The sequence below is a fragment of the Dasypus novemcinctus genome, chromosome 26 (assembly GCF_030445035.2).
Source record: "Dasypus novemcinctus isolate mDasNov1 chromosome 26, mDasNov1.1.hap2, whole genome shotgun sequence".
In the NCBI taxonomy this organism is placed as follows: domain Eukaryota; kingdom Metazoa; phylum Chordata; class Mammalia; order Cingulata; family Dasypodidae; genus Dasypus; species Dasypus novemcinctus.
In genome coordinates, this window is record NC_080698.1 from 7,711,909 (window position 1) to 7,739,515 (window position 27,607).

The following is a 27,607-nucleotide window of genomic DNA, read 5'->3' on the forward strand; positions in this document are numbered from 1 at the left end:
GAGGACGGCACCTGGTGCTGCTCTCCCCAGGGCGCGGCCCCCACTGCTCTGGTTTCAGGGGAACCGGACCCCACTTCACAAGTGACATGGGGCCTGGGGCACAGGAGGGGGCGCTTCACCCGCGGGGCAACGTGCTTCCCTGAAGGCTGGTGGTGGCCGGCGGTGGTGGGAAAAACACGTGTCCCCATTCCCCTGCAGGGACGCCCGGCTCTGTCTCCTGCTGCCCCCCAGCGGCCGGGAGAGGACAGTGGCGAAGTCAAGGCCACACGAGCGAGCCAACGCGGGTCCCCGCTGTGGGCGCTGCGGGTCCGCCGTCCCCACCGCTCACCACGGCCCACAGGGTGCCTAGCCAGGGGGTCCTGGGGAAGCCGAGCCTTTCAGGCTAGTCTGAGGGAAGAGGCTTGGCTCCAGGCACAGACCCAGAGCTGGAGTCAGCAGCTCAAGAACAAAGTCGCCGTCAGGTTCAGGGGCACCGTTGGCCCCTGGCAGCACCCCAAAGCAGGTGCTCAGCGACGAGCTGAACTAACGAGGGGCGGAGGCCCCCAGCTCCCGGGTGGGAGGCAAGTGCTGCGGGGGGCGGGGGGCATCTGACGGTGAGTGGGCATCTCACCCACCAGCACCCGGAGGGGTTGAGCTGCAGCATGGAGCCTCCGTGGGGACTTAGCCGGGGACGCCTGGTGCTCAAGGCAGGACAGGCAGGGTCCAGCAGACTAGACTTGCCCAAACTGGCCGCCTTCGCGCACTCGGCCTGCAGCCTGCAGGAGCGCGCAATGGTTTTCCCTTGTAACTCTAGGGGCTGTGCTGCTCCCCACTCCAAGCCCACCATTTCTCACGGCTATCAAAGGCCTTGAACTGGCCTTTGGATGTCCGCCTGGCCCCAGGAGGCCTGTCCCTGCGATCCCAGCTGCCATCCCCGCAGGCCTCTTGCTGCCCCCCCTCGGTCCCAGGGACCCTGCCAGGTGGCCCCACGCGCCTGTCCTCAGCGGGGAAGGGGACGCTTGCTGCTGCAGAACATCCGAGCTGAGCCAGGGGCCGGGCATCCTGCAGAACGCTGAGCAGGAGGGGCCTGGCATGCTGCGAGGCCGGGCAGGGCTGGCTTGGAGAAGACACTGGCGAGCTGGGCAGTGGGGGGCACGCTGGGCTCTACCCACAGAGCTGGGCGCTGCCCCTGGCTGGCCCATCTCAACTCTACAACAGGGGGGCCACGGGGGCCTGAGAGCCCGAGCCAAGGCCGGGGCTCAGTCTTCCAAGGGATTGTGGCCCAGACTCCAGACGCTTGTTGTGTCTTATTTTTAAACGCAGAAAGCACACTTTAAAAAAAAATCTTAATTTACTAACAAGTTTTACCAGTTTCTTTGCTCACCATTAAAATCAAATTTTCAAACTTTTTATTTACTGTGAGGTAATCATAGGTTGACAGGAAATTACAAAGAGGTCTCATGTACTCCACCCAGTTTTCCCCAAATCATCACACCCATTTTAACTACAACACAGTATCACAACCAGGAATCTGACATTGGTACGGTGTGTGTGTATAGTTCTATTCCATTTTATTATGTGTGTAGATCAGTGTAACTACCATCTCAGTCAAGACACGAAATATTCCATCAAAACACAGATTTCCCTTGAATTCCCCCTTTATAAACACTCACTGGCACCATCTCTAATGCCTGGCAACCGTAAATCTATCCTCCAGGCTCCATAATTTTGTCATTTCAAGAATGCTATTGGGGAGCCAATGTGCTCAAGTGGTTGAGCACCTGCTTCCCATCTATGAGGTCCCGGGTTCAATCCCCAGAACCTCCTAAATACAAAATTAAAAAAAAAAAAAACACAACTCTCATTGGGGAGCGGATATAGCTCAGTGGTTGAGCGTCTGCTTCCCATGTACAAGGTCCTGGGTTCAATCCCTCTTACCTCCTAATAAAAGAATGCTATGTAATCATGCACCATGTGACCTTTAGATATTCTTTTTTTTTTTACTCAGCACAATGTCCTTGAGATCCATGCAAGCTGTTGCATGTACCAAGAATCCGTTCTTATTTACTGTTGAGCCATTCCGCAGTATGTAACTACTGAATGGCTGCACCGTTCTGTGGCACGGCTGCTCCACAGTTTAACCAGGCACCTGTTGGGGGCCTTTATTCTTCTTCTAGTTTTTTGTTATTACAAAAAAAAAAAAAATGCTGCTATGAACAGTTGTGAACAGATGGTTTTGCATGGATACAACCTTTTACTTCTTTGGATAAGGGGTATGATTGCTGGGTCATATAAGTGTATCTTTACTTTTTTAAGAAACTGCCAGAAGCTCCAGAGTGGCTGGACCATTTTCCAATCCCACCGACAATGTACAAGAGAGATCCAGTTTTTCCACATCCTTGCCAATGCTGGCACGGTCACTATTTTTCATTTTGGCCATTCTCATATGCATATGGTGGTATCTCATTATGGTCTTAATTTGCATTTCCCTAACAGCTAGTGATGTAGAACATCTTTCATGTATTTATTTGCCATCCACATAGCCTCTCTGATGAACTGTCTCTTCACATCTTTTGCCCATTTTCTAATTGGACTGACTTGCTTCTTTAACTTGAGTTGTGAGTTCTTTATATATCTAAATAGAAGATCTCTCAGATAGGTGGAGGTTTGCAAATATTTTCTCAGCCTGTAGCTTGTCATTTCATTCTTTGAAAGGCATCTTTCTCAGAGCAAATGCTTTTAATTTTGATTAAGTCAAATTTATTGATTTTTTTTCTTTGTATGTTTTTAGTCTCATGTCTAAGAACTCTTTATAAAGCCCTAGGTCCCAGAGATTTTCTGCGATGCTTTCTTCTGAGAGTTTTAGTTTACATTTTACATTTAAATCTATGATCCATTTTCCATTTTGGGTTATTGTGGCCTGAGATTTAGGTTGAGGCTTTTTTTTTTTTTTTTTTTTTTTTTTTTGACAAAGGATAGCCAATTGCTTCAGTAACATTTGTTGAAAATCTCTTGGGCATACTTGTGTGGGGCTATTTCTGAGTTCTCTAATCTTTTCCACTGACCTATGTGACTCTCTCTTCACCAGTACCAAACAGTCTAATCTTTTCCACTGACCTATGTGACTCTCTCTTCACCAGTACCACTAGTACAGTAAGTCTTAAAACAGGTGGTGATTTCTCTTGCTTTATTCTTCTAGTTCAAATATGTGTCAGCTATTTCAGTTCCTTGGCTTTTCCATATAAATTTTAGGGATAATCTTGTCTGTATCTGGGGGAAAATCTTAATTGGGATTTTGATAGGAATTGTTTTAAACTGTATATTAATTTGGGAAGAACCAACATTTTTATTATATTGAGTTTTCTAATCCATGAACATGGTATGGCTCTCCATTTATTTAGCTCTTTGATTTCTTTCATCAGCATTTTAGAGTTTTCAGCATACACCTCCTGTACAGACTATATTTAAGTATTACATTTTTGTATCATTATAAATGGTATTGCATTTTTAATTGCAGTTTCCACATATTCACTGGCTAGAATAGACATGCAACTGATTTTTGTATGTTGGTCTTGTATCCTGCAAGACTGCTGAACTTACTTATTTGTTCTAGTTTTTTTCTAGATACCTTGGGATTTCCTACATAGACTATCATCTCATTTTCAAATGGGCAGCATTATTTCTTCCTTTCTGGTCTATATGTCTTTTATTTCTCTTCTTCCCTATTGTGCTGTCTAGGATTTCCAGTATTAAGTAGCAGTGGTGAGAACTTACATTCTTACCTTTTTTTCTATCTCAGGGAAAGCTTTCAGTCCTGTATTATTAAGTTTGATGTTAGCTGTGGATTGTTTTTAATATGTTTTTTATCAAGTTGAAGATGTTTCTCTCTAGTCCTCATTTTCGGAGAGCTTTTATCATGGATATGTGTTGAACTCTGGCAAATGCTTTTCTTGTATCAGTTGGTAAGATCATGTGATTCTTTCCCCCTTCTTTAGCCTGTTAATTTTATGGATTACATTGATGTTTTTTTCACATATTGAACAAACTTTCATGATGAAGTCCTTTGAGGGTCAAAATTGTTAAACTTTGATGAAGTTCTATTAATCTCTTTTCTTCTGTTGTTCATGATTTGGGTTAATATCAGACAAAAATAGAATCAAAGCAAAATATGGACAGTAGTATATAGTAATATAATTTCCCATTAAGTGTTTAAAAAAAAGGTAACTATCCTAAGTGAAAGAAACTAGACAAAAGGTACTAAGGGGTAGAACTTTTTTTACTTATTATTGGAATAATGAAAAATGCTCTAATAACAACTGAAGTGATGAATACACAACTATGTGATTATACCAAATACCTGTGATTGTATATGTTGGATGGATTGTTTTATCAATAAAATAGATCTGAAAATATTTTAAAAAATCATTCCTAGATATTTGATCTTGGGTTGCTATTGTGAATGAATTTTTTTCTTGATTTCCTCCTCAGATTGTTCATTACTAGTGTATAGAAACACAACTGATTTTTAAGTGCCATTTTATTGCCATTTTATTGAAGTTATTAGTTTAGTAGCTTTTTGTGTATGTGTGGGTTGTTTTTTTTGTTTGTTTGTTTTAGGATATTCTATATATGGAATCAGGTGTCTGCAAAGAGGGTACAATTACTTCTTCCTTTCCAATTTGGGTGCCTTTTATTTCTATTGCCTCATTGCTGTGGCTAGAACTTCCAGTACAACGTTGAAAAAACTGTCTGGTTCCCGGTCTTAGGGGGAACACTTTCAGTCTTTCACCTTTGACGGCGATGTTGCTGTGGGTTTTTCATATATGCCGTTTATGGTGTTGAGGATGTTTCCTTCTATTCCTAGTATTCTGAGTATTTTTATCAAAAAGGAGTGCTGGATTTTGTCAAAGGCCTTTTCTGTATCACATGAGATGATTTTGTTTTGTCCCTTTCATTCTTTCCATGTAGTGTTCCATTAATTTTGTGTTAATTCTATTTGATCATGGTGTACAATTCTTTAAATGTGCTGTTGGATTTGGTTTGCTAATATTGTTGAGGATTTTTGCATCTATTTATATCCATAGGGGACATGAGTCTGTAATTTTCTTTTCTAGAGGTCTCTTTCTTTGCAATGAGGGTGAAGTTGGCCTTACTGGATGAGTTAGGGAGTGTTCCCCCCTTTTAAATTTTTTGGAAGTTTGAGCAGGATTGGTGTTTTTCTTGGAATGTTTGGTAGAATTTCCCTGTGAAGCTGTCTGGTCCTGGGCTTTTCCTCCTTGTGAGGTTTTTAGTGACTGATTCAATCTCTATCTCTTTCTTATTGGTCTGTTGAGATTTTCTGTTTCCTCTGGATTCAGTTTAGGTGGTTTGAATGTTTCTAGAAATTTGTCCATTTCACCTAGGTTATCTAATTTGTGGGGTACAGTTGCTCATAGTACCATCTTATAATCTTTCTTATTTCTGTGCAACTGGTAGTAACGTTCCCCATCATTTCCCATTTTAGATATTTGTATCCTGCCTCTTTTGTCCCCCATCAGTTTGGCTAAAGGGTTATTGCTTTTATTGATCTTTTCAAAAAACCAAGTTTTGGTTTCATTGGTTCTATTGCTTTTTGAATTCTCCATGTCATTTATCTCCACTCTAATCTGTTATTTGCTTCTTTCTGCTCACTTGCGATTTAGCTAGCTATTCATCATCTAGTTCCTTTAGGTATGAGGTTTCGAATTTGAGTTTTTTTAGTGTAAACATTTACAGCTATAAATTTCTCTCAGCACTGCCTTTGCTGCACCTCCAAAGTTTTGGTATATTGTGTTTTCCTTTTCATTCCCACCAAGATATTTCCTAATTTCCTTTGTAATTTCTTCTTTGACCCATTGGTTCAGAGTGTGTTGTTTAATTTCCACATATTTGTGAATTCTCCAGTTGTCCCTGTTATTGATTTCTAGCTTCACCCCTTGTGGTCAGAGAAGATATACTGTATGGTTTCTACTTTAAGTTTATTGAGACTTGTTTTATGACCCAACATATGGTCTATCGTGGAGAATGACAGAGGCAATAGAGAAGAACATGTATTCTGCTGCTGTTGGGTGAAGCATCCTACATATTTCTATTAGGTCTAGCTGGTTATTTCCTCACCATTTTTTTACTGCTTCCTGTGGCAGGCACTGCTGGCTGCCTTCCCCGTATCTTTCCTAACCTTCTTTTCTCACAGAGCATGGTATTGTGCCCAGCTTAAAATACAATTTTCCATATCTTTCTAGCCAATACTGGTGGTCCTGGGTGACACAGCAATGGCCAGTCAGACGTGAGAGCAGCCTGGTGGGCAGGGCAGAAAGCGACGGTTTCTCCAGCTGGCCCATCCCTTCTCCCTTTCCCTCTCCTGCCTATAGTTCAGACCCGGGGGCACAGGCCACCGGGAGGGGCTCACGACAGCAGCTGAGGGGAAAGATGGTGTCGAGGAGCCACTGGGCCACTCTGGGCTTGTCAAGACAAGAATGAACCCCTCCTTGAAGTTCCCGTTTGTGGGTACCTGTCCTGAGACCCCCGCAGCCCACGCCCCCCTCTCTACTTACATCGATAGGGTTCTTCTTGCTGCAGACCATTCTTTAGTAGTTCTTTCAGCAGAGATCAGCACGTAATAAACCTGAAGTGCTGAAGCCCAAAAATACCCATTTTGTCCATATTCTTTATAATGAACAGATTGACATTTCCCCATTTAGCACATAGGGAAAAATCATGTATCTCCCACTGTCTATTGCATGTTTCAATAATGTGGGCTCTTAAGTATTTTCATCTGTTCAATCTTCAGGAGGTACCAGGGATTGAACCTGGGACCTTTATATATGGGAAGCAGGAGCTCAACCACTGAGCTATACTCACTCCCCTACCTATTGCTGATGAAAGGTGAAACTCTCATTCCTTTTAGGTAATTTTTTTCATGTAGCATGGATGATTTTTCTCTTTATCATCAATGTTTTAATGTAGAGCACTGTGGTGAAACTACAGATGTGGCCATTTTTAAAAAAGTCCCACTTCATGCCTAGTGAAATTCTGTAAATTTGTTTAAAAACCTGTGAATGAAATACAGCGTATGTACCAAAGTGAATAAAAACAAATGTTTAGAGAATAAAAATAAATTTCCACCGCTCAGGCCAAGAGAAGGAACATTACCAGTACTTTCCAGAGCTCACTGCAAGCTTGATGCTGGTGACGCCTCCTTGCTCTTCTGTGCTAACTTTGACACCCATGTATGTACTGCTAGAGTGCAGTGTTTTACTTTGTTTGGAACATCACACAAATGTGACTCATTTCTTTCGTGATGCATCAATGTTGCACAAGTACTGCTCACTTCACTGCTAGAGTGTTCCACTGTAAGAATTACCATGACTCAGTCAGGTCTACTTTAATGTTTCTGTGTGTGTTATTATGAACAACGTACCCATAAGCATTCCTGGCCCCATCTTGTGCACACATGCGACAGTTCTCTAGGACACTAATGATGGAATTGCTGGATTACACAATGCGCGTATCCATGCGCAACTTCTCCAAAGTAGGCACACCAGTAAACACTCCCACACACCGGTGACCGGCCGCACTGCACCACCACAAGCCAGCCGAGCTAACGGAATAACTGTTCTGTCTGAGTCTCCTTGGTCTAACGTTACTCGTCACCTCAGCTTTTTTATTATGTGCCTGATAGAGGTTTTCCAATGCCTTTACTTTCAATCGTCCTATGTGGCCTTATATTTCCCTTTTAGACAGTAAAAGAAGGAGTTTTAAAAAAAAACAATTTAGTACATTAATTGCAAATGTTTTTATATTTTGATTATTTATCTACCTTTTCTCTTTCCCTTTTTTTGGATATATTTTTTTTCTCAACTAGTTTGGAAGTTGTACACTCAGTTTCTGTTCTTACTCTAGAAATGCCATCCTACCTACATACCACAGTGCTAATCAGTGTTGTTTCCCATTTCCTGAGTAAGCTTCTTAGAGGGCTATGATCCCAATCCCCTCCCAAATCCTTGGGAGTTAAATACTATTGTCATTCTGTATTCTAAGTATCTCTTACTTGTCTTTTACTCCACAAAACATTTTTGCTTTGTAAGGTCAAATTAAATAGACATTGTAAGGTCAATGTCTATGTAAATTTATACTTTCTATCTCCATTCCTTCTTTTTCTCAGACTTTTCCGTCTGGCATTCTGTAGAATTTTTTTTTAAAAGAATGCTAATTTATTTCATTTTTAAAAAAACAGCTTTAATGATATACAACTTACATACCATACAATTCATCTGCTCACCACAATCAATTTTAGAACATTTTCATTACCTCAAAATAGAACTTTTAGTGAGAGTCTGCTGGTGCCAAAATCCTTGGTTTTGTTCATCTAAAAATATCTTGTACTTGAAAGATACTTTGTCTGGATATAGAATTCTAATTTAATAAATTTCTTCCAGCACACGGAAGGTATCATTCCAGTAACACTGGCTGTGGTTGAGATGTGCGCTATCAGTTCAACTGTTGCCTTGAAAGATACTATGTCTTTTCTCTTTAGCTAATTTTAAGATCTTTTCTTGGCCTTTATGTTCTGCAATTTTATTATAATTTGTCTAGGTATGTGGTAGTTTACAAAAATACATCCACACATTTTTTGACGGTCCTCCTGCCAGACGGTGGAGCCAAATTCTTATCCCTTTGAGTGTAGGCTGGATGCAGGGACTACCTTCTAACAAACAGAAAGTGGCAGAATATCACTGCCAAGCAAGATTATCAAAAGGTGCTGCAGGGAGGCACATGTGGCTCAAGTGACTGGGCTCCTATCTGTCATATGGGAGGTCCAGGGTTCGATTCCCAGGGCCTCCTGGTGTAGGCAAGCTGGCCCATGCAGCAAGTTAGCCCAAGCGGAGAGCTGGCACAGCAAGATGACGCAACAAAGAGACACAAAGAGGAGCGACAATATGAGACAGCAGACCAGGGAGCTGAGGTGGCACAAGAGATTGAGTGCCTCTCTTCCACTCCAGAAGGTCCCAGGATTGGTTCCTGGTGCCACCTAAAGAGAAGACAAGCAGACACAGAAGAACGTGCAGCAAATAGACACAGAGAACAAACAGGGGAGTGGGGTGGCAGAAATAAATAAAATAGATAAAATCTTAAAAAAAAAAAAAAAAGGCACTGGAGCTTCTTCTTTGCTTTCCTGGACTGCTCACTCCTGGGGAAGCCACCTGCTGTGCCACGAGAGAGTCCTTCAGAAAGATCTATGTGGCAAGGAATGGAGGCCTCTAGCCAATGGCGATGGAGCAGGCCGTCTCGGAAGCAGATGCTCCAGGCCCAGTCAGGCCTTTAATGACCAGTCCCACTGGACACCTCATGAGACCCTGAAACAGAACCACCCTACTACCCAATTCCTGAATTTCTGACTCACAGAAACTGTGAGACAATAAATACTTGTTTTAAGTCACTGAGTTCTGGGCTAATGTATTATGCTGTAATTGATGACTGATTATTTAATACAAAGTATTAACAAATTTTAAGTAAACTTGCTTACTGAGCTACAATAAACACACACACACATATATATACATATGTATATATTTAAAGATTTACTTAATTTATTTATTTCTCTCCCCTTCCCCCTCTACCCTGGTTGTCTGTTCTCTGTGTCTATTTGCTGCGTCTTCTTTGTCCGCTTCTATTGTTGTCAGTGGCACGGGAATCTATGTTTCTTTTTGTTGTGTCATCTTGTGTCAGCTCTCCATGTGTGCGGCATCACTCCTGGGCAGGATGAACTTTCTTTTGCGCTGGGCGGCTCTCCTTACGGGGCGCACTCCTAGCGCATGGGGCTCCCCTATGCAGGCGACACCCCTGTGTGGCAGGGCACTCCTTGCGCGCATCAGCACTGTGCATGGGCCAGCTCCACACGGGTCAAGGAGGCCCAGGGTTTGAACTACGGACCTCCCATGTGGTAGACGGACGCCCTAACCACTGGGCCGAGTCCGCCGCCCTACAATAAACATATATTAAAAAGCACAGGGAAACGGACTTTGGCCCAGTGGTTAGGGCGTCCGTCTACCATATGGGAGGTCTGCGGTTCAAACCCCGGGCCTCCTTGACCCGTGTGGAGCTGGCCATGTGCAGTGCTGATGCGCGCAAGGAGTGCCGTGCCACACAAGGGTGTCCCCCGCGTGGGGGAGCCCCACGCGCAAGGAGTGCGCCTGTGAGGAAAGCCGCCCAGCGTGAAAAGAAAGTGCAGCCTGCCCAGGAATGGCGCCGCCCACACTTCCTGTGCCGCTGACGACAACAGAAGCGGACAAAGAAACAAAAAAACAGACAAAGAAACAAGACGCAACAAATAGACACCAAGAACAGACAACCAGGGGAGGGGGGGAAATTAAATAAATAAATAAATCTAAAAAAAAAAAAAAAAAAAGCACACAAATCATGTGCGTACAGTCTAATGACTTTATATTCATAAAGTGAATATACCTAACTAATCACTACCAGATCAAGAAACAGAACATTCAGGTACAGATTTCTTTATGTTTGCCCTTCTTGAGATTTGTTGGCTCTCCTGAATGAGTGGACTAGTGATTCCCAGAAGTTCTGGAAAGTTCTCAGTCATCCATTGTTCAACATTGCCTCTGCCTCATTTTTGCCTTTTCTTCTGGAACTCCAATCACCTGTTATGTCGGATCTTCTCATCCCATCCTCCATGTCTCTTGGTCTCTTGTTCATGTTACCGATCTGTTTATTTCCCTGGGCTGCATTCTGGATAATTTCACCAGATCTAGCTTTCCATTCATTAACTGTCATCCCTTCAGTAGTGTCTAATCCACAGGTGCAATGGTTTTCATTTTTATTTTTTATTTCCAGATCAGCTTGGTTCTTTTTCAGATCTACACCTATTTTTAAGCTCCTCTTTTAGTTCTTAAATCATTTTTAAACATATTTACATTCTATGACTGATAACTCTAATGTCTGAAGTCTTTGCAAGTCTGATTCTGCCACCTGTTTTTTTTTTAAGAATTTTTTTCTCTCCCCTTCCCTTGGCCCCCCACCCCCCCAGCCCAGCCCAGTTGTCTGCTCTCTGTGTCCATTTGCTGTGTTCTTCTGTGTCCGCTTGTATTCTTGTGTCAGTGGCACTGGGAAACTGCATCTCTTTTTTGTTGTGTCATTTTGCTGTGTCAGCTCTCTCTGTTCGCAGCCACTCCTGGGAAGGCTGCACTTTTTTTGTTTGGGGCAGCTCTCCTTGCAGGGCGCACTCCTTGTGCATGGGGCTCCCCTACCTGGGGGACATCCCTGTGTGGCATGGCACTCCTTGCATGCATCAGCACTGCATGCGGGCCAGCTCACCACATGGGTCAGGAGACCGTGGGTTTGAACCCTGGACCTCCCATGTGGTAGGTGGATGCTCTATCCGTTGAGCCAAATCCGCTTCTCCACCTGTTATTTTTGATGACCTCTGCTCTTGGTGCTTTGTTGCTTTGTGTAACTGGTGAATTTTTCCCTAAGTTGCTCAGTTTTCTTGGAACTTTATCAATGGGAAGTCTTCAGAACTGGTTTGTCCAAGGAAGATCTGTATTTGCTTCTCTTAGGTATGTGAGACCACCGCCCTTCTGGGACCCCTTGAAATTTTTGGTTTGAGGTTCTTCATGTGAAAACTCACACAAGGGCTGGCTTGTGAATATGAATTTCACTCTAGTAGGTAGCAAGGTCCCACTTTCCACTGGGATCCCAGGAAAACAGATTTCCTATTGGTTCACAGAGAGCACAGTGCTCCGGGGCCTCAGCTTTACGGAGGGCTCTCCTCCGAGGCTTCTCATTTTGCTGTCTTGACCCCAAGACTGAAGGATCCCAAAACCCAATGCCCAAGTTCCTCCGGTTAGTCAAGTATCTCAGGGCAAAGGCCAGGCTTCAGCATTCTGCTGCCTTTCTTATCTTTTCTTGCCAAACTATTCCTTATTTGCTTGCCAATTTATTGCTGCATTTTAAAAGATTTTGTTATTGGTATTTATCTGGTATTTTTAGCTGTTTGCAAAAGGATGATCAGTTTAGGCAACTATTCTCCCAGAATGCCAGAGAGGACGTGATCAGCCACTCCTTCTTGAAGTAGTTTCTCTCTGGCTTTCTTTTCCTAGATGTCCTATCACCTGTAAGGTCAAGGTTTTTAGGCTAATTCCCCTTTTTCTCTCTGCTTTCTATACCTTCTGGATCACCTCCTCAGCTTTCACCTGGATTTCATCAATCCTTTCTTTAACTGTAAGTTATTACTTAACTGTTCTAGTGAGCTTATTTTAACAGCCATATTCTTTATTCTCAAGATTTCTAACCAGTACTTTATTATATCTACTCTGTTTAAGTTGTCGAGGACAACCCCTTTTTTCTTTTCTCTGAGATAAATAAGTACTCATTTCAACTCCTTTTAGAATGTTATTCTTTCAATTTCCCTCAGTATCCGCTCTCCACTTATTGCATTGTTGGCTATGTTTTGAGGGATTCCGTTGTCTCATGTGCGTTATAATTTCTACCTGAGTGCCCATCAGGCATGGTAGTTTTTGCTTTTCTTTTGCCCTGTAGGGCAGTTTTTCTTCCAGGGCACCCATGGTCGTAAGCCCAGAAGCACACTTTTCACCAGCTCTGTGGGCTCTCGTATTGTGGGCTAACCCACCTAGCCCTAGAGCAGGCGCACAATGGGGGTGCAGGTGCACAACGGGGGCGCAGGTGCCGGCCACCAGGAGTCCCGGCCCCTCCTCTACACTAACATCTTGTTTTCAACTAATCTCGGAAGTAGGGGCGAGTCTCTTCATCCTCTATTCCCAAGGAAAGCGGCCAGATGCCGGCTGTGCGGAGGGAGCCTGGGCCAGCCCTGCTGCCCGTGGGCACACTTGGCCCCTGACTTACAGGGACTAGAGACTGGGTCTTTTCACTGCTCACGGCAGCAGCCGACCACTGCGTCAGTGCTCAGCTCGCAGCCACAAGCTTCTGCTCCTTTTCTACCCAGGCGTACCCTCTGTGAGTAACTGCATACTTTTTTCCTTCTCTCTCTCCCCTTCCCACCCCCCAACCCCGTTGTCTGCTCTCTGTGTCCATTCACTGTGTGTTCTTCTGTGTCCACTTGTATTCTTGTCAGCGGCACCAGGAATCTGTCTCTTTTGTTGCATCATCTTGCTGCGTCAGCTCTCCGTGTGTGAGGCGCCAATCCTGGGTGAACTGTTTTTTTCACGTGGGGTGGCTCTCGTGGGGTGCACTCCTTGTGCGTGGGGCTCCCCTACGCGGGGGACACCCCTGCATGGCACAGCACTCCTTGCGCACATCAGCACTGCACATGGGCCAGCTCCACACGGGTCAGGAGGCCCGGGGTTTGAACCCTGGACCTCCCATGTGGTAGGCAGACACTCTATCTGTTGAGCCAAGTCCGCTTTCCATAACTGTGTTCTTTTAACATACAGCACTTTATTCACTACACGAGCGTGCTGGTCTCAGTGGGTCAACTCGCGTTCATTCCACCTCCCTGACCCGAGTCCTTGGCGCCGTCCACGAGAGCTGGGCCACCGTGCTCCTGGACACGCGGGAAGACGGCCCAGCCGACGCGTTCCTTCCACCCCTAAACCCAGGGGATGGCGTGTCCAGGGACGTGCCTGAAGGCTTTCTGGGCTGCAGTGACCAGAGGCAGAAGCTGTGGAAATGGGGGCAGGCACGCCCGCTTCTGGAGCACACAGAGGCTCTGCTGGTGCAGGGGTCGGGTGGGGGGCCCACGAGGCTCAAGGTGACACCCCAAGGTGCAACCATCCCAGAGGAGATAAAATCCCAGTTGGCCACAGTACCTGGGAATGACGGTCAGTCGGTCACCCTGGGGTGTCAGCCCCACAGGGGAGGCTCCCGGGCCTAAAAGCCAGGGTTTGGGGGCCCGAGGTCTGGCAACACACCCTAAAGCAGCCACAACACTCGGGCTCTAGCAGAACGGGCCTCCCCTCCCCATACGGGGCAGCTCTGACAGGGGAGGTGGGGGAAGGGGCTGCCTGGGGCCGGGCAGGGGGGTCGGGGCCAGCGCTCGGGGCCTCAAGTCTGCAGTGGCCGGGAACCGAGGCTTGCCAGGGCACAGCGCACCCGTACCAGGCTGGTCTCTTCCTTCTCTCGCTCCACCACGGGGGACGGGGGAGCCTCTCCTGGATGTCCCACAGACCCGGCAAGGCCTACAGGTTGTTTTCCTTTTTTGTGTGTTTTTTTTCTTTTGTGCATTTTTTTCTTTTCTTTTTTTCCTTCTGGTCTTGAGGTTTTAAGAGCACTCTCCCAGGCCGTCTTTGCCACACAAGGCTCTGAAAAGATCACGGTGGCCTGGGCCAGCACCTGGCCTTCTCCACTCCATGCCTCAACGTCCCAGCCCAGGACCGGCCTTCCTGCAGGAGGCACCACACTGGGCCCAAACCCTCAGCACACCCTAGCACCCAGGAAAAACGTGAATGATTTCAATCACACCCAGGGGTTCACTCGGCTCTATTTCCAGAAGTAGAAAAAGTTCACAATACACACATAAGTATATACACCGGCCCAGTGAGCGCTGCCGCTGGCCCCACCCTGCTTGGTGATGGGGACTGCCAAGAGGCAAGGCGCCAGCCTCGCCCCGTGTGGGTTTCAGGCCTGAAGGAGCAGAGGGTCACTGCCCTGCAGCCAAAGTGGAGGTGGTGGCAAGCCCACCCCACAGCACAGACGGGGGAGGCCGCGGCCCAGCACCGCTCAGTCGGAGTCGCAGGCTTCCTGCTCGGAGGTGGCACCCACTGCCGAGGCCAGGCTGTCCTCCTGGCCTTTCAGCCTCTCACCTGGGGGCGACAGCAGACAGGAGGGGTGGGCAGGGCCCTGTGCGCGCCCCAGGGGCAGAGGCCCCGCCTTGCCACCCACCCTGCACTCACGGATCAGCTCGGCGATGGCCCTCTGGGTCCGCTTCTCCAGCTTCTCCAGCTTCTTGGCGACGTCTCTCTTGAGGTCCCTGGAGCAGGGAAGGGGGGCAGGCGGAGACTACTGCTGGCCCTCTCCACTCGGGGCCCTCTGCCTCGAGGCATCAGCCTCAGCTGTGGGCAGGGGCTGGCCTGGATGTCCCTCCTTTCCACGCGTACCCTCCAGAACCCAGCGTCAGCCACCCTGCTGGCTCCCACTGAGGCAGGGACACCAGGCACCACCCAGTACACGCGTGTGCAGCTAGACGGGTGACAGACGCGACCGCGTGTGTCCTTGGTCTGTCGCCCAGTCCCCGCAGGCGCTCACTCGCCCCCCACGGGAGGCTAGAAGCGAGCACACTCTCAGCCAATCCCCTCTGGCGCTGGGCTTCCCAGGACACGGCCCAGGCTTCCGTTTCATCAAATTCAAACCCCTCAGCCAGGGCTACCCTCGCACACGCTTTTCAGAATGCAGGTCGAGCACCTCCACCCGCCCAGGTGAGTGAAAACCGGCCCTCCCAGCCCACCCGGCCTCCCTCACCCTCCTTTCCAGCTTGGTGGCAGGGGCCCTGGAGAGCCCCCACTTCACAGGTGAGGGACTGGGAGACAGGCGGGCGGGTGCAGCGCTGGGGCGAAGGGCCCCGCCTGCCCTCCCTGCCCCCCCCCACGGCAGCTCTGAGGACAAAGCCCGCCTGGCTGCGGCCTGAGCCTCTCAGGAGCGACGGCCCTTTCCACCTGAGCCTCCCGCCCCTGCCCACCCTGGCGGTGGGCACTGGCCCCCCTGGCCCCCCAGCACCCCCCACCCCAGCGCTCCTGCCCCCCGCTCGGGCTGGCATTCTGCCCCAGCCCGCCCGGCAGCACTCACCAGTCGGGCTTCCGGGGCGCCAGGTTGGCCAGGTCCTGGGGAGGGGGGCGCGTCAGGAGTGGAGGTGGGAGGCGGGGGCAGGGGAGGGGAGGGACGGGGAAGTGGGGAGGTGGAAAGAGAGGAAGGACGGAGGGCAGAGGGCGGGCAGGGAAGGGGCAAAGAGCCCGCGGAAGGGCAACGGGCAAGGCCGAGGGGCCGCGGGGGCCACGCCCGCACGCACCACTTCCTCGATGACGGGCTCCGGCTTGGCGGCCTCCAGCTGCTCCTTGACCTTCTCTTCCACTAGAGGGCGCAAGGCGACAAGGGCGTCGGGAGGGCCCCCCTCCCCCCCCCCCCCCCCCCCCCCCCGCACCCAGCCAGGCCCCCTCCGCCCCCTCGCCCCGCACCCGCAGCCGGAGGCCAGGCCCAGGGGGGCAGCAGCGGGCGCTCGCCCCGCCACCTGGACGCCCAGGTCCTGGCCTCCAGGACCCCTGCGCTCTGGGGCCGTCCTCCGGGACAGCAGGTCAGTCACGGGGGCAAAACTGCTTGGAAAGAGCTGGTCAAAGTAGCAGCTCAACCGGACGGAACGGGCCAGCCGCGGCAGCGGGCGGGCAGCGCCCCCGAGGGGTGGCCCGGGCTCCCGGTGCTCTCCTCCTGGGCTGCCCCCCGCCCAGGTGCCCCCGCCTCCCCGGCAGCCCCCCGCTCCCCTGCACCTTCCCCGAGCCCTCTAGCCCCTCGCACCTGCCCTGCCCTGCTTGCCCCCTCCCCATCGCTGCCTTACTGCCCCCCACGGCTGCCCCACCACAGGGGGCCCCAGACCTTGAAGCCAACTGGGAGGCACTGGGGGTGGAGGTGGAGCAGCAGACGAGGATGGGGCAGGAAGGGCAACCTTCACTCTTTTATAAGATTTATCACGTGTGCATTTCAGGAGTGGTAACAACAAAGAATAAACAGTGGGACGATCTCCTGAAACCTGCACGGTCAGGGAGCCCCCAGCGCCATCAGGGTGCAAGGTCAGAGAAATGCCGGGCTGCTCCCCACCCCTCGGCCCGCACAGCCCCTCGCCCGCGGCCAAGCCCCCCTCCCGCCATCTGCGGGCACAGCTGCCTCGCCGCTAGCCGCCTGGCATCTGCCCGCACGCTGCTCCGCAGGCGCCTGGTGGGCTGGCCCCTCCGCAGGGTCCCTCCTTCTGACCCCCGGGGCCCTCGGGACCTGGCCCTGCCCCGTTTCCTTGGTAGTCCCTGGGAGGCCCCAACTCAGGGCCTGGGCACTGCTGAGCGGCCACCCCAGACCACCTCTCTGCTGTCACCAAAGACCATTCGCATGTGACGTGAGACAGCGAAGGCGGGTCAGGAGGGCCAGGAGGCCCCATGCCCAGCCCTGGCCCTGCTGGCATTGTCCAAGAACGCGGCCGACGACACCACGGGGAGAGGGGCCGGGCGGCCCACCTACCTGCGACTGGCCGGGCCTGGGGCACCCGCCTCCTCTTCAGGTCCTCGTCCTCAGGGACATAGTTCCGCAGCCTCAGGTCCCTGTGGGCAGAGAGCACACGCAGAGGTGGGGCAAGAGCGCTCGAGCCTCCCGCACCCAGCACCACTGCAGGTCAACCCCCGCGAGCCCCACAGGCTGGGAGGGCCACAGCTGGGGGGCCACGGCTGGGGGGCCACGGCTGGGGGGACCACGGCTGGGGAGGGGCACGGCTGCAGGGCCACGGCTGGGGGGCCACGGCTGGGGGGGGCCATGGCTGGGGGGGGCACGGCTGAGGAGACCACGGCTGGGGGGCCACGCCTGGAGGGCCACGGCCGCCCGGCCCGCTGTAAGAACTGGGCAGTCCGAACCGCCGTGAGGGGGGGCGCCCTGGGCCGGGTCACAGGAGCCCCCTCCCAGCCTGGGGCCCGGGCCCGCGACCAGGTTTGTTTTCTTCTCACCTGAGTCTCCTGAGGCTGCACTGAGGGGTCACCGGGGACCTCCCTGTCCCCACAGCCCATCAAATCCTGACCCTCCCTGGGCCCACACAGCCAACAAGGGGTGCCGCCCCGGGGTCAGGACTCGGTGATGCCAACTCGGTCTCCGATGCGTCAGCTCCGCCTGCCCCCCGCCCCAGCACACAGCCCATCTCCTTCCCTCTGCCAGGGGCCCTTTCTGTGCGGGGTGGGGGTGGCGGTGGGGGAGGTGCGGTACCGGCAGCACACTCCCAGGGCTGATTCCATTAGTCCCCCCCTCAGGACTGCCCCAGGGTGGAGGTAACCAAGAGGCACAGGGAGAGAAAGTGGGCCATGATTTGTGACTTTCCTTCTCAAGAGGGTGGGGAGAAAAGAGGAAGAGAAACTGGGTGTGGGAAGAAAGCTGAAGGGATTAGTGAGAAAAAAAAGGTCACTCGCAGAAACTGGCTCCCAGGCTCTGGGGGGAGGGGGGTCTGGAGGGAACTGGGCCCAGATCTCAAAGCAGCCGCCGTCTCCACCCTCCGCCTGCCCTGCTGCCCCTGCTGCCCCTTCCGCCCCGCGCCACCGCCTCCGCGCCCTGCCCTCCTGCCTCAGAAGACCAGCTGGCAGCAGAGAAGAGCCGCGAGAGCGCAACCCCTGCGGCCCTCAGGCAGGGCACGGCGGGCCGTCCACGCCACCTGGCCCACCACGCCAGGATCCCACTGTCCTAGCCTAGCCAGGCAGCAGAGACGGGGAAAGAAGAACGGCAAGGAGGCGGGAGGAAGGGAGGAAAGAGAAAGGCAGTGGCCGTGACCCCCACCCCCTCCACTGCTGCCCATTCTCCTTGACAGCAGCAGGAGGCACCTCCTCCGTCAGGAGACGCTGTTCCCCCGTCAGGTGATGCTGTTCCCTCCTGGCGAGCCTACCCTCTGGACAGCGTGCAGCGCAGGCACTCCCAGAGGCCGGCTCGCTAACCTTTCCTGAAACGGGCTCGGGCGTCCTCTCGCGAAGCCTGCCGGTCTCCCAGAGCCTGGATCGGGGCGACCACCCGCCCCGGTTTTCCCAGGACAGTCCCGCTGACACCCGCTCTCAGCCCTCCCTCTCCTCTCGAGCCCGGCCGGATGGGGCCGACGGAGGACGTGGGCGCCCCACGCGTGAGCCGCGCTGGCCCGAGCGGCCTGCGGCCCCCGGACTGCACAGTCCTGCCGCCCGCCTCTCCACTGCAGGGACCCGGCTGCTCTGCGCCCCCCGACGGCTCTGCGCCTCCCCAGCAGCCCGGCAACTCCCGTAGAGCAACGCTCAGGCTAAGCAGTGCCGCCACTGATGGGACGCCGGCCACGTCCCCAGGGGCTTGCGTTCCTATGCAGCCGTGGTACATGCTCAGGGCAGGCCTGCTGAGTGAATGACCGAACTGAGTAAAAAATGTCATAACTAGCGGCACTGAAATACATATTTGAATATGGTTAGGAGAAATTTTAAGTTATACATATGTTACTAGAAGAAAATTTTTATCTACGTGGAGCAGCAGTGCTCCAAGATGTGTTCACTGAGCGCGATGAGTGGGCCACGATGATGACAGAGGTTGTTGATGTAGGAGGAGTGAGGTACGGGGGTGGGGAATATATAGGAACCTCATATTTTTTAATGTCATGTGTTTTTTTTGTGATTTATATATCTTCAAAAAGTACAATTTACAAAAATGATGGGGTGGAGGAGTGGGGAGTGGGATATACAGGAACCTGTTTTTTATGTTTTTTTAATGTTTTTTAACGTAATATTCTTTGTGATCTATTAACTTTAATTTAAAAAGTGCAAAAAGAAAAAACCACATAGGTAAAAAATAAAAAAATTTTAAAAAACACATAGGACCGTACAACACAACGAACCTTATTTTAAAGGTTATGTATTTACAAGGACAGAAGAAAAGAAGTACAATTTAAAATTACTTTGCAGCTTATTTAAATGTTTTCTTTAATATTGTTTTTGTAATAAAATATTTCCATTTTTGGAAAAAGAACATCTGGGTCCCAATCTCCGTGAGACTGTTCCACGCCAGGCCTCAGTTTCACATCTATAAAAAGGAGGCCACCTGGGCGCGTCCAGCTCGGTGGAGCTGGGCTCGAGCCTCCCCTAAGCAGCTCCTTTCAGGCTGATGAAGAGACTTCCCCTCACTAATGCCCCGTTAACCCCCCTCCCCTTGCTGCAGGGGTAGTGGGCACTGGGCTCTGCTTGGGAGCCTGGCCTTTGGACCCCTCTTCTGCAAACAACTTGAACTTGACAACCTACATATTTAAAAACGGGTTGGCCTGGGAGAAGTACCAAGGTCACAAGGACCTAAGGAGCTAGAATCGCAGAGAGAAGGGGAGTGCCACAGAGTGAGCCTGACATTGGCACCTCCTTCCCTTTAAAGCATTTGTCTGTTTGCAAGCAGGAGCTGAAAGGCTTGGAGACTGAGCAAGGCTTCTGGCAATCTATTGGGGCCAATCTATTGGGGCTGGAGGGACAAAAAGTTATGTTTAGGGCAGCCAAGGAGTAGAGCCCTGCAAAGTCCCCAGGCTTTATGTTGTAAACACCCCTCTACTCTCCTCCATCCTAAGAGGAGGGGTGAACCTGAAAGAGATGACTCTTCACAAGGATCTAAACAAAGCTCTGCGTCAGCACAATTACTGAGCGGTCAACCCTTTGGCAAAAGGAGTGATGTAACTGGGCACTGGTGAGAGACAATCTCTTCATTAGTCCTGAAAGGATGGGTTGGGGCAACCCTAGCCTAACTGCCTTCCAGAAGCTAAAGTAAATTCTCTGTGGAGGAAAACAAATTACCAAGAACTTCAAATTATCTCTAGAATTCTCCATACACAATACCCAGGATTCAATCAAATCATGAAAAAAATAAAACAGAAACATACCCACAAGAGATCCAGATATTAGAATACCAGAAATGAAATCTAAAATAATTGTGGTTACAATGAATACACAACATTGTGATTATACTAAAAGCCACTGATTGTACACTTTCGACAGAATGTGTGGTATATGGCTATATCTCAATAAAACTGCTTTAAAAAATAATTGTGATCAGCAGAAATTCAGGAAATATAGACCACAAGATGAAGAATTTCAGCAGAGAACTGGAAACTATAAAAAAATTTATCAAGTGGAAATTCTAGAACTGAAAAATGTAACAACTGAAAAGTTCAATAAATGTAGTGAAGAAGGATGGTCCATTGATGAGCCCTTGATATTGATAACTATGCTTATGAGACTTGCTCTGAAAATTGCAACTTAGCCTAGTATTGTAGTGTGCCTAAGAGTTACCTCCTGAGATCCTCCCTGTTGCTCAAACGTGGTCATTCTCTAAGCCAAACTCAGCATACAAATGCATTACCTTCCTGCAGCATGGGACATGACTCACAGGAATGAGCCTCCCTGGCACTGAGGGATTGTTACCAAGCACTGGCTGGTGATGCAACCGGAAAAAGACCTTAAGTAAACTGGGGAAATGGTAAAGACAAATGAGTTTATATGGCTTAGAGACTTCAAAAGGAGTTGGGAGGTCATTAGAGAGGTAACGCTTATGCATGTCTCAGCAGGATCTCATAGACAGCCAAAGTAGATACTACCCCAGGTAATGGGGTTCCTGAGGACTCCCAGAGACAGGCAGGTCCTATGGTCATGGCAGACAGCTCTGGAGTTTGGTGCCTTGCCAGTGGGCCCTACTTTGAAGCTCCCGAGTGTGACAGTTGGACTCAGATGACTCTTCTGTCCCTTTTATTGAACCTATAGTTGGCACTGGGGTTGGTAGGTGTATGTCCAAGAGACTTGAATCTCTGGGCTGTCTATGTGCCAACTAGGCCCTGAGTGAGCCTCACTGGAGTTGCAACACCTACTCTCCAGTTCACTTGACTCAGCCAGGACAACTAACAAGGAGGTGAGGATGGGCAATGACCACACCAAGGAACCGAGAGAACCTACAACTGCAGGCAAGAGAGTCCCATCCATCAGACACATGGGATCAAAGTCCTCTCTCAATCAGAGGTGGAGTGGGCATCACCATCCCAGAATCCTCAGGACTGGGGAATAAAATATGGACTAGAGTGGACTTACTTATTGTGATTCTAGCAATGGAAAAATATCAATGATGTGGAGACAGTGGCCACTGGAGGTGCTGAAGTCAGGGAGAAGGAAAAAGAGGTGTTAATATGGGGGCATTTTTGGGACTTGGAGCTGTCCTGAATGACATTGCAAAGACAGATATAGGTCATTATATATCCTGCCATAACCTACAGAATGGAGTGTGGAGTGGGAGAGAGTGTAAACTACAATGGAAACTCTAATCCACGCTGTGTGGCAGCACTCCAAAATGTGTTCATCAATTACAATGAATGTACACACTAATGAAAGAAGTTGTTAACATTGGCAAAAGTGGCAGGTGTGGGGAGTGGGGCATATGGGAATCCCTTATGTTTTTTCACGTAACATTTTATGTCATCTAAGTATCTTTTAAAAATAAAAATAAATTAAAAAAAAAAAAAACTCAATAAATGAGTTCCATTAGATAGAACTCATTGATGAAGAAAGGATTAGTGAATTGGAAGAAAGGTCAGAACAAAATTCCCTGACTGAAGCATAGGGGGAAATGCCGGAAAATAGAGAAAAAAGCATAAGAGACATATGGAAATGGTAAAAAGATCTAGCATACATGTAATTAAGAGTCCTGGAAGCAAAATTTGAAAATGTCTGAAATTTTTACAGAATTAATGAAAGACATCAAGTCATAAAGAAACACCATGAACTCCAAGTAGGATAACTTCAAAGGAAAGTATACCTAGGAAAAACAGTGTTAAATTGCTAAAATCAATGACAAAGAGAAAATCTTAAATCAAATAAAGTACATGACCTTCAAGGGAGAAACTAAGACTGACGACTGACTTTTCAACAAACTATGATGCCCTAATCTTTAATATCTTTGAAGTGCTAAAAGAAAATAAAATGCCAAATCAGAATTCTAAATCTAGTTAAAATAGTCTTCAAAAGAACGACTTTGCCAAACAAACAAAAGTTGGGAGACTTTGCCTTCAGCAGATCTGTGCTTCAAGAAATACTAAAAGGAATGCCTCAGGCTATAGAAAAATGATCTCGGATGGAAGTACAGAACTGCAGAAAGAAATGAAAAGCATCAGTAAGGGTAAATATGTGAGTAAATCTAAATGAGTATAAAATAGTAATAATGTCTTGTGAAATTTAAAATATAGCAATAATAGCACAAAAGGCAGGAAGAGCAACAAACTGAGTTAGTGTTCTGAGGTCCTAACACTTTATGAGAAATAATGAAAGTATTAGTTTTTATCAGATGGTAAGTTAAGGATGCATGTTGTTATTCTGATGGAAACCCCTAACAAAAGTGCAAAAGAATATACAGATCATGAGTTAAAAGAGGAAGGAAGATGGAATGATTTAAAACAAACAAGAAGTGAAGGTGGCTCAAGCCACTGGGCGCCTCCCTCCCACATGGGAGGATCCAGGTTGGATTCCTGGTGTGTCCTAAAAAGAAGACAAGCACAATGAACAGACACAGAGCAGACAGGGAGTGCAAAACAACGGGGGAGACGGGAAGAAATAAGTAAATAAAATAAATCTTTAAACAAACGAGCAAAATCCAAAAGACCAGAACTGAGAGAAAAAAGAAGTCAGAGCAGACAGAAATCAAGAAACAAACAGTAAGACAATGGATTCACCCACAAAGCAGGCTCGGGCTGCTGACCTGGGGACTTATTGCAGCACCTACAGCTGCCCCAACTCTTGGAAACTCTTGGCAGGGTATGACTACACGGTGCCAGCCAGACCAGCAAAGCTGGCCAACACCCAACACCCTCCCAGCAGACCAGGAAGCTCCAGGGCCACCTGCACTCACCAGGCAGGCACTGCCATCTGGGAGCCCACTCTACTTGGGGGCCCTGGAGCCAAACGCCGGTTTCTGTTGCCATCATTTTAGAATGAGGCATCTGTGATGGGGAGAGGCACTAGAACCCTGGCTTCCGACAGGGTGAAGGGGATCCAAATCTTGGCTCTGATGTTTCCAAGATGGGGGGAGGGCCATGCCTTCTTGATCTCCATATGGAAATGAGGGACACTTGCCTCTCGTGAGGCTGTGTGGGGGATGACACAGGTATGGACATTCCCACTGAACAGACCAGGGTGGTGTCCTGCAGGCAACAGAAGCCAAACTATCCAGGGTGCTGCCTTCTCACTCAACACAGCGGCCCCTCGCCAGACCCTAAGAGCTCTGCCCGTTGGGACAGGAACATGGCAGACCTACAGTCCAAGATGGGACAGTCAACTCTCCAAACCCCAGAGAGTGACCCCTAGGCCTAGGCACAGGTGGGGACAAGCAGCCGAGCAGCGACATTCATGCCCCACCAGGCCCTTTGCAATACACTCCCTCCGCAATGTACCAGCGTGCCTGAGTAGATAGAACGTGGTCCGATGTGGCCTGCAGGGTGGCAGGGACACACACCCCCTATTTCTGCATACCCCACTTTGTGATGCACCATCAGCAGTAAAGGCCTAGCTGGAGAAAAGCATCCTCCCTCTTTTCTTTCTCCCCGTCTCCCCAGCCTGTTCTGGTTCCTGCTAGCCTGGCGCCAGTTATTAGCGAGCCTTATAAGCCAGGCCCATAGCCTGGCTTACTCATCTCTCTAGTCTTCAGTGCTCAGAACTGAATATGCAACTGATGTGAACCAAAACCTTCTGATTAGGGGAAGAAGAGAGGATCCAACTCCAAGGGCCCTTCCTGTGCCCGAGGCAATGCCTGGGCAATGGGCCATGGAAGTGTGGGGCAATCCCCAACTCCTTCAGCCAGCCCTTCCCTGCTCTACGTAGGTACTCTGGAGGAGACGGACATGAGAGCCACTTCCTGGGGCTAACCCTCTCCTAGGGGAAAGAGAGCCTATTAAAACGTTCAACCCTCTAACCCAGTAATCCTGCTCTGGGGAAATTATGCCATGGAAATAGCAACAGAACAGGAACAAGCAAAACAAAACGGTCTACAGATATTTCTGGCAATAAAATCTGTAATAGCCATGGGGTAGACACCTCTTCTGGCAGAGTTCCCTAGAGCCCACCAGTGCACCCTTCCAGAGCACAGCCAGGTGTGGAGGAGAGCACAGAGCAGTGCAACACAACACCCGGCTACAAGCACAGAAACCATCTCAACACAGGGAAAAGGGCAGGAACAGGGCGGAGCCGGATGCTGGAAATCCTTGTTTGGTGTTTAGCATTTCCCTTTAGGATTTGTGATGGTGACTTAACAGCAAATGAGGCTTTTAAAGAGCCCACTGGGGGCATTTTCAGGACTTGGAGTTGTCCTGGGTGGTAGTGCAGGGACAGTTGCTGGACATTGTATGTCCTGCCATGGTCCACTGGGTGGACTGGGGGAGAGGTAAACTACAATGTAAACCACTATCTATGTGGTGTAGCAGTGCTCCAAAATGTATTCACCAAATGCAATGAATGTCCCATGATGATGAAAGAGGTTTTTGATATGGGAGGAGTGGGGTGAGGGGGGTGGGGGGCATATGGGGACCTCATATTTTTCTAATGTAACATTAAAAAATAATAATAAAGACAAAAAATAAAAATAACGAGCCCACTGGCTTTCCCAATTGTGGGCAGAAGAGACTGCCCACCAGCTGTCCCCCAGCAGGTGGACAGGGCACACTACAGGGCGGTTTTTAAAAGCTCACTCCCCTTTTCCTAGCCAGTCAGCCTGGCCCACCACAGCCCACTGGGCAAGCGCTCCCTCAGAGGGTTTCAGGAAAGGGGAGCCCCCATATCCTCTGGGCCTTGACTTCCTGCCATCAGCCCAGAGCGCGGTGATGAAGACTGGGGGACAGGGTGCCTCTGAACCACCCCTTGACACGAGGCAGGGGCATTACTGCTATTTTCTAGGCGTGGAAGATACTCCAGAGAGATTCACCGATGTGCCCAAGGACCTTGACGTTAAGGGGAGAGCCAGAATCCAAACCCAAGCCTTGAGGGGCCCGTTCCCTCCTGCCCCAGCCCTGCCCCAGCATCCCCGTGGAGAAGAAAAGGCTGCCTGGCAGACTCACTGGGGTCCTGCCCAGGTGGCCCTCGGGGCTCCTCAGGGGAAAGGCATTGAAGCACCTTCTCCCCCAGCTCCCGTCCTCTGAGCTTCCCCCGGTCTTGCAGAGGCCTGGAGGACACGATGGGCCAAGAGGCAGAAGGAGCCTTAGAAACAATGCCGTGGGGCCTTTGCCTTCACCACGGGAGGCCAGGAGAGCCCAGCGGGGCCGGGGGTGAGACCCACGAGGGCCCACAGGACAGATGTACAGCAATGGCCACACGAGGCTAAAGGCGCCCACGGAGAGGTGCCCACCGGTGGGGAATGGCTCGTAAGTGGCCAGCAGCTATTTAAGGCAACGACTAGAGGGACGTGTCGGCTGAATCAGGCCCTGCCAACGGGGAGCTGCCACAGCATCCGGGTCATGTGCACAGCAGCCACTCCCCCCAAGGCTCTGTGGAGCCCGCTCAGGCCCTCTACATTCCCAGGCCCCACTCTGCATCCTCACAGCTAACAGGTATTTTAAAGAACTAGAAAGAGCCGACATGTCCAAAAACAAGGGACTAAAAAACAGATTATGGCACTCTCAGAAAAATACTAAGCCGCCACTGAGAATTTTATCCAAGTTTATTTATTAAAGGACAGTCATGATATGGTAGGTGGAAAAGGTTCTAAACCAGCAGGACACGCATAAATACAAGTTAGTGTGTACTTTCTAAATTTTCTAAAATTAAAAAAAAAAAATCTATCATTTATATACTTTGTTTTTTTTGTTTTGTTGTTTTTTAAAGATTTTTTTTTTTAATTTCTCTCCTCCTTGGTGAGCCCCTAGGGTAAGTTTAAGAGCCAGTTGGGAGGGTTCACACTGGGGAGGGCCCTGAACACTAGGCTGGGCTGAGGAGTTTGTGGATAATTTGTTAAAGGACTACTTTTGGGTAACAGACAGATTGACTGCAGTTGTACTTAAGAAGATGAATGCAGCTTGAGTGCAGGAGTATAATTGAATAGGAGCTGGAAAGCATGGAGACAAGTTTAAAAACTTAAAAATGAAAATCTTTTTTATTTGTCTTGTTTTTTAAGATACATAGATCACAAAAAAATGTTACATTAAAAAATGTAAGAGGTTCCCATATACCCTACACCCCACCCCACTCCTCCCACATCAACAATCTCTTTCATCATTGTGGCACGTTCATTTCATTTGGTGATACATTTTGGAGCACTGCTGTACCGCATGGATTACAGTTTACATTATAGTTTACACTCTCCTCCAGTCCATTCAATGGGTTATGGCAGGATATGTAATGTCCAGCATCTGTCCCTGCAATATCATTTAGGACAACTCCAAGTCCCAAAAAAACTTTTAAAGTTAATCCGATAAAGAAAGAGTGAGGGCAACTCGGCTGTGGGTAGCAGGAACTCACAGTAGGCAGGGGGCTGATACAAAACCCATCCTAGTGATCTAATCTACAAGACTTGGCAATGGTTAGGGAGAGGGTGATGCAGGAGCAGATTTGGATTTCAAAAGCTGGGGAGAGGCTAAAGGCTTCCGGCAGCTGAGCTGAATGCCACAGGCCACAGGGTGAGAACTGGCCCAGCCACACTGGCCATCTGGGCCCAGAGGTGGGGGCGGGGCAGGGAGGCTGCAGAGTCCACTGCCCCACCCCGCCCCCACCCCACTCCATCCACAGACCACCCCAGGGGGCTGGGGGTGTGCCGTGCTCAACCCACAGGGGGGCCCTGGCTGCAAATTGCCAGTTCCCTGTCCCCACTGCAGGCTGCCAGAGAGGCCCCCCTCTTCTACCTGGCACCCGACACCCACTCCTCTGGCCCTGGCCAAATGGGCACATGGGAC

At 49.6% G+C, this 27,607-nt stretch overlaps 1 protein-coding gene across 3 annotated transcripts in view; it reads right to left on the minus strand.

Moving 5' to 3' along the window:
• Nucleotides 1–14,452: 14,452 nt before the first annotated feature.
• The window catches only part of CCDC12 (coiled-coil domain containing 12), a 50,011-nt gene continuing 36,856 nt past the window's right edge, over nt 14,453–27,607 (minus strand). For all 3 annotated transcript variants that reach the window (XM_058288788.2, XM_058288790.2, XM_058288789.2), the window contains 5 exons: nt 17,203–17,282; nt 15,992–16,053; nt 15,772–15,806; nt 14,883–14,959; nt 14,453–14,792 (listed from right to left, as the gene is read on the minus strand). In XM_058288788.2, the coding sequence (XP_058144771.1) occupies nt 14,710–14,792; nt 14,883–14,959; nt 15,772–15,806; nt 15,992–16,053; nt 17,203–17,282 (337 nt within the window). In that variant the 3' untranslated portion in view covers nt 14,453–14,709. The remainder of the gene's footprint in view (nt 14,793–14,882; nt 14,960–15,771; nt 15,807–15,991; nt 16,054–17,202; nt 17,283–27,607) is intronic.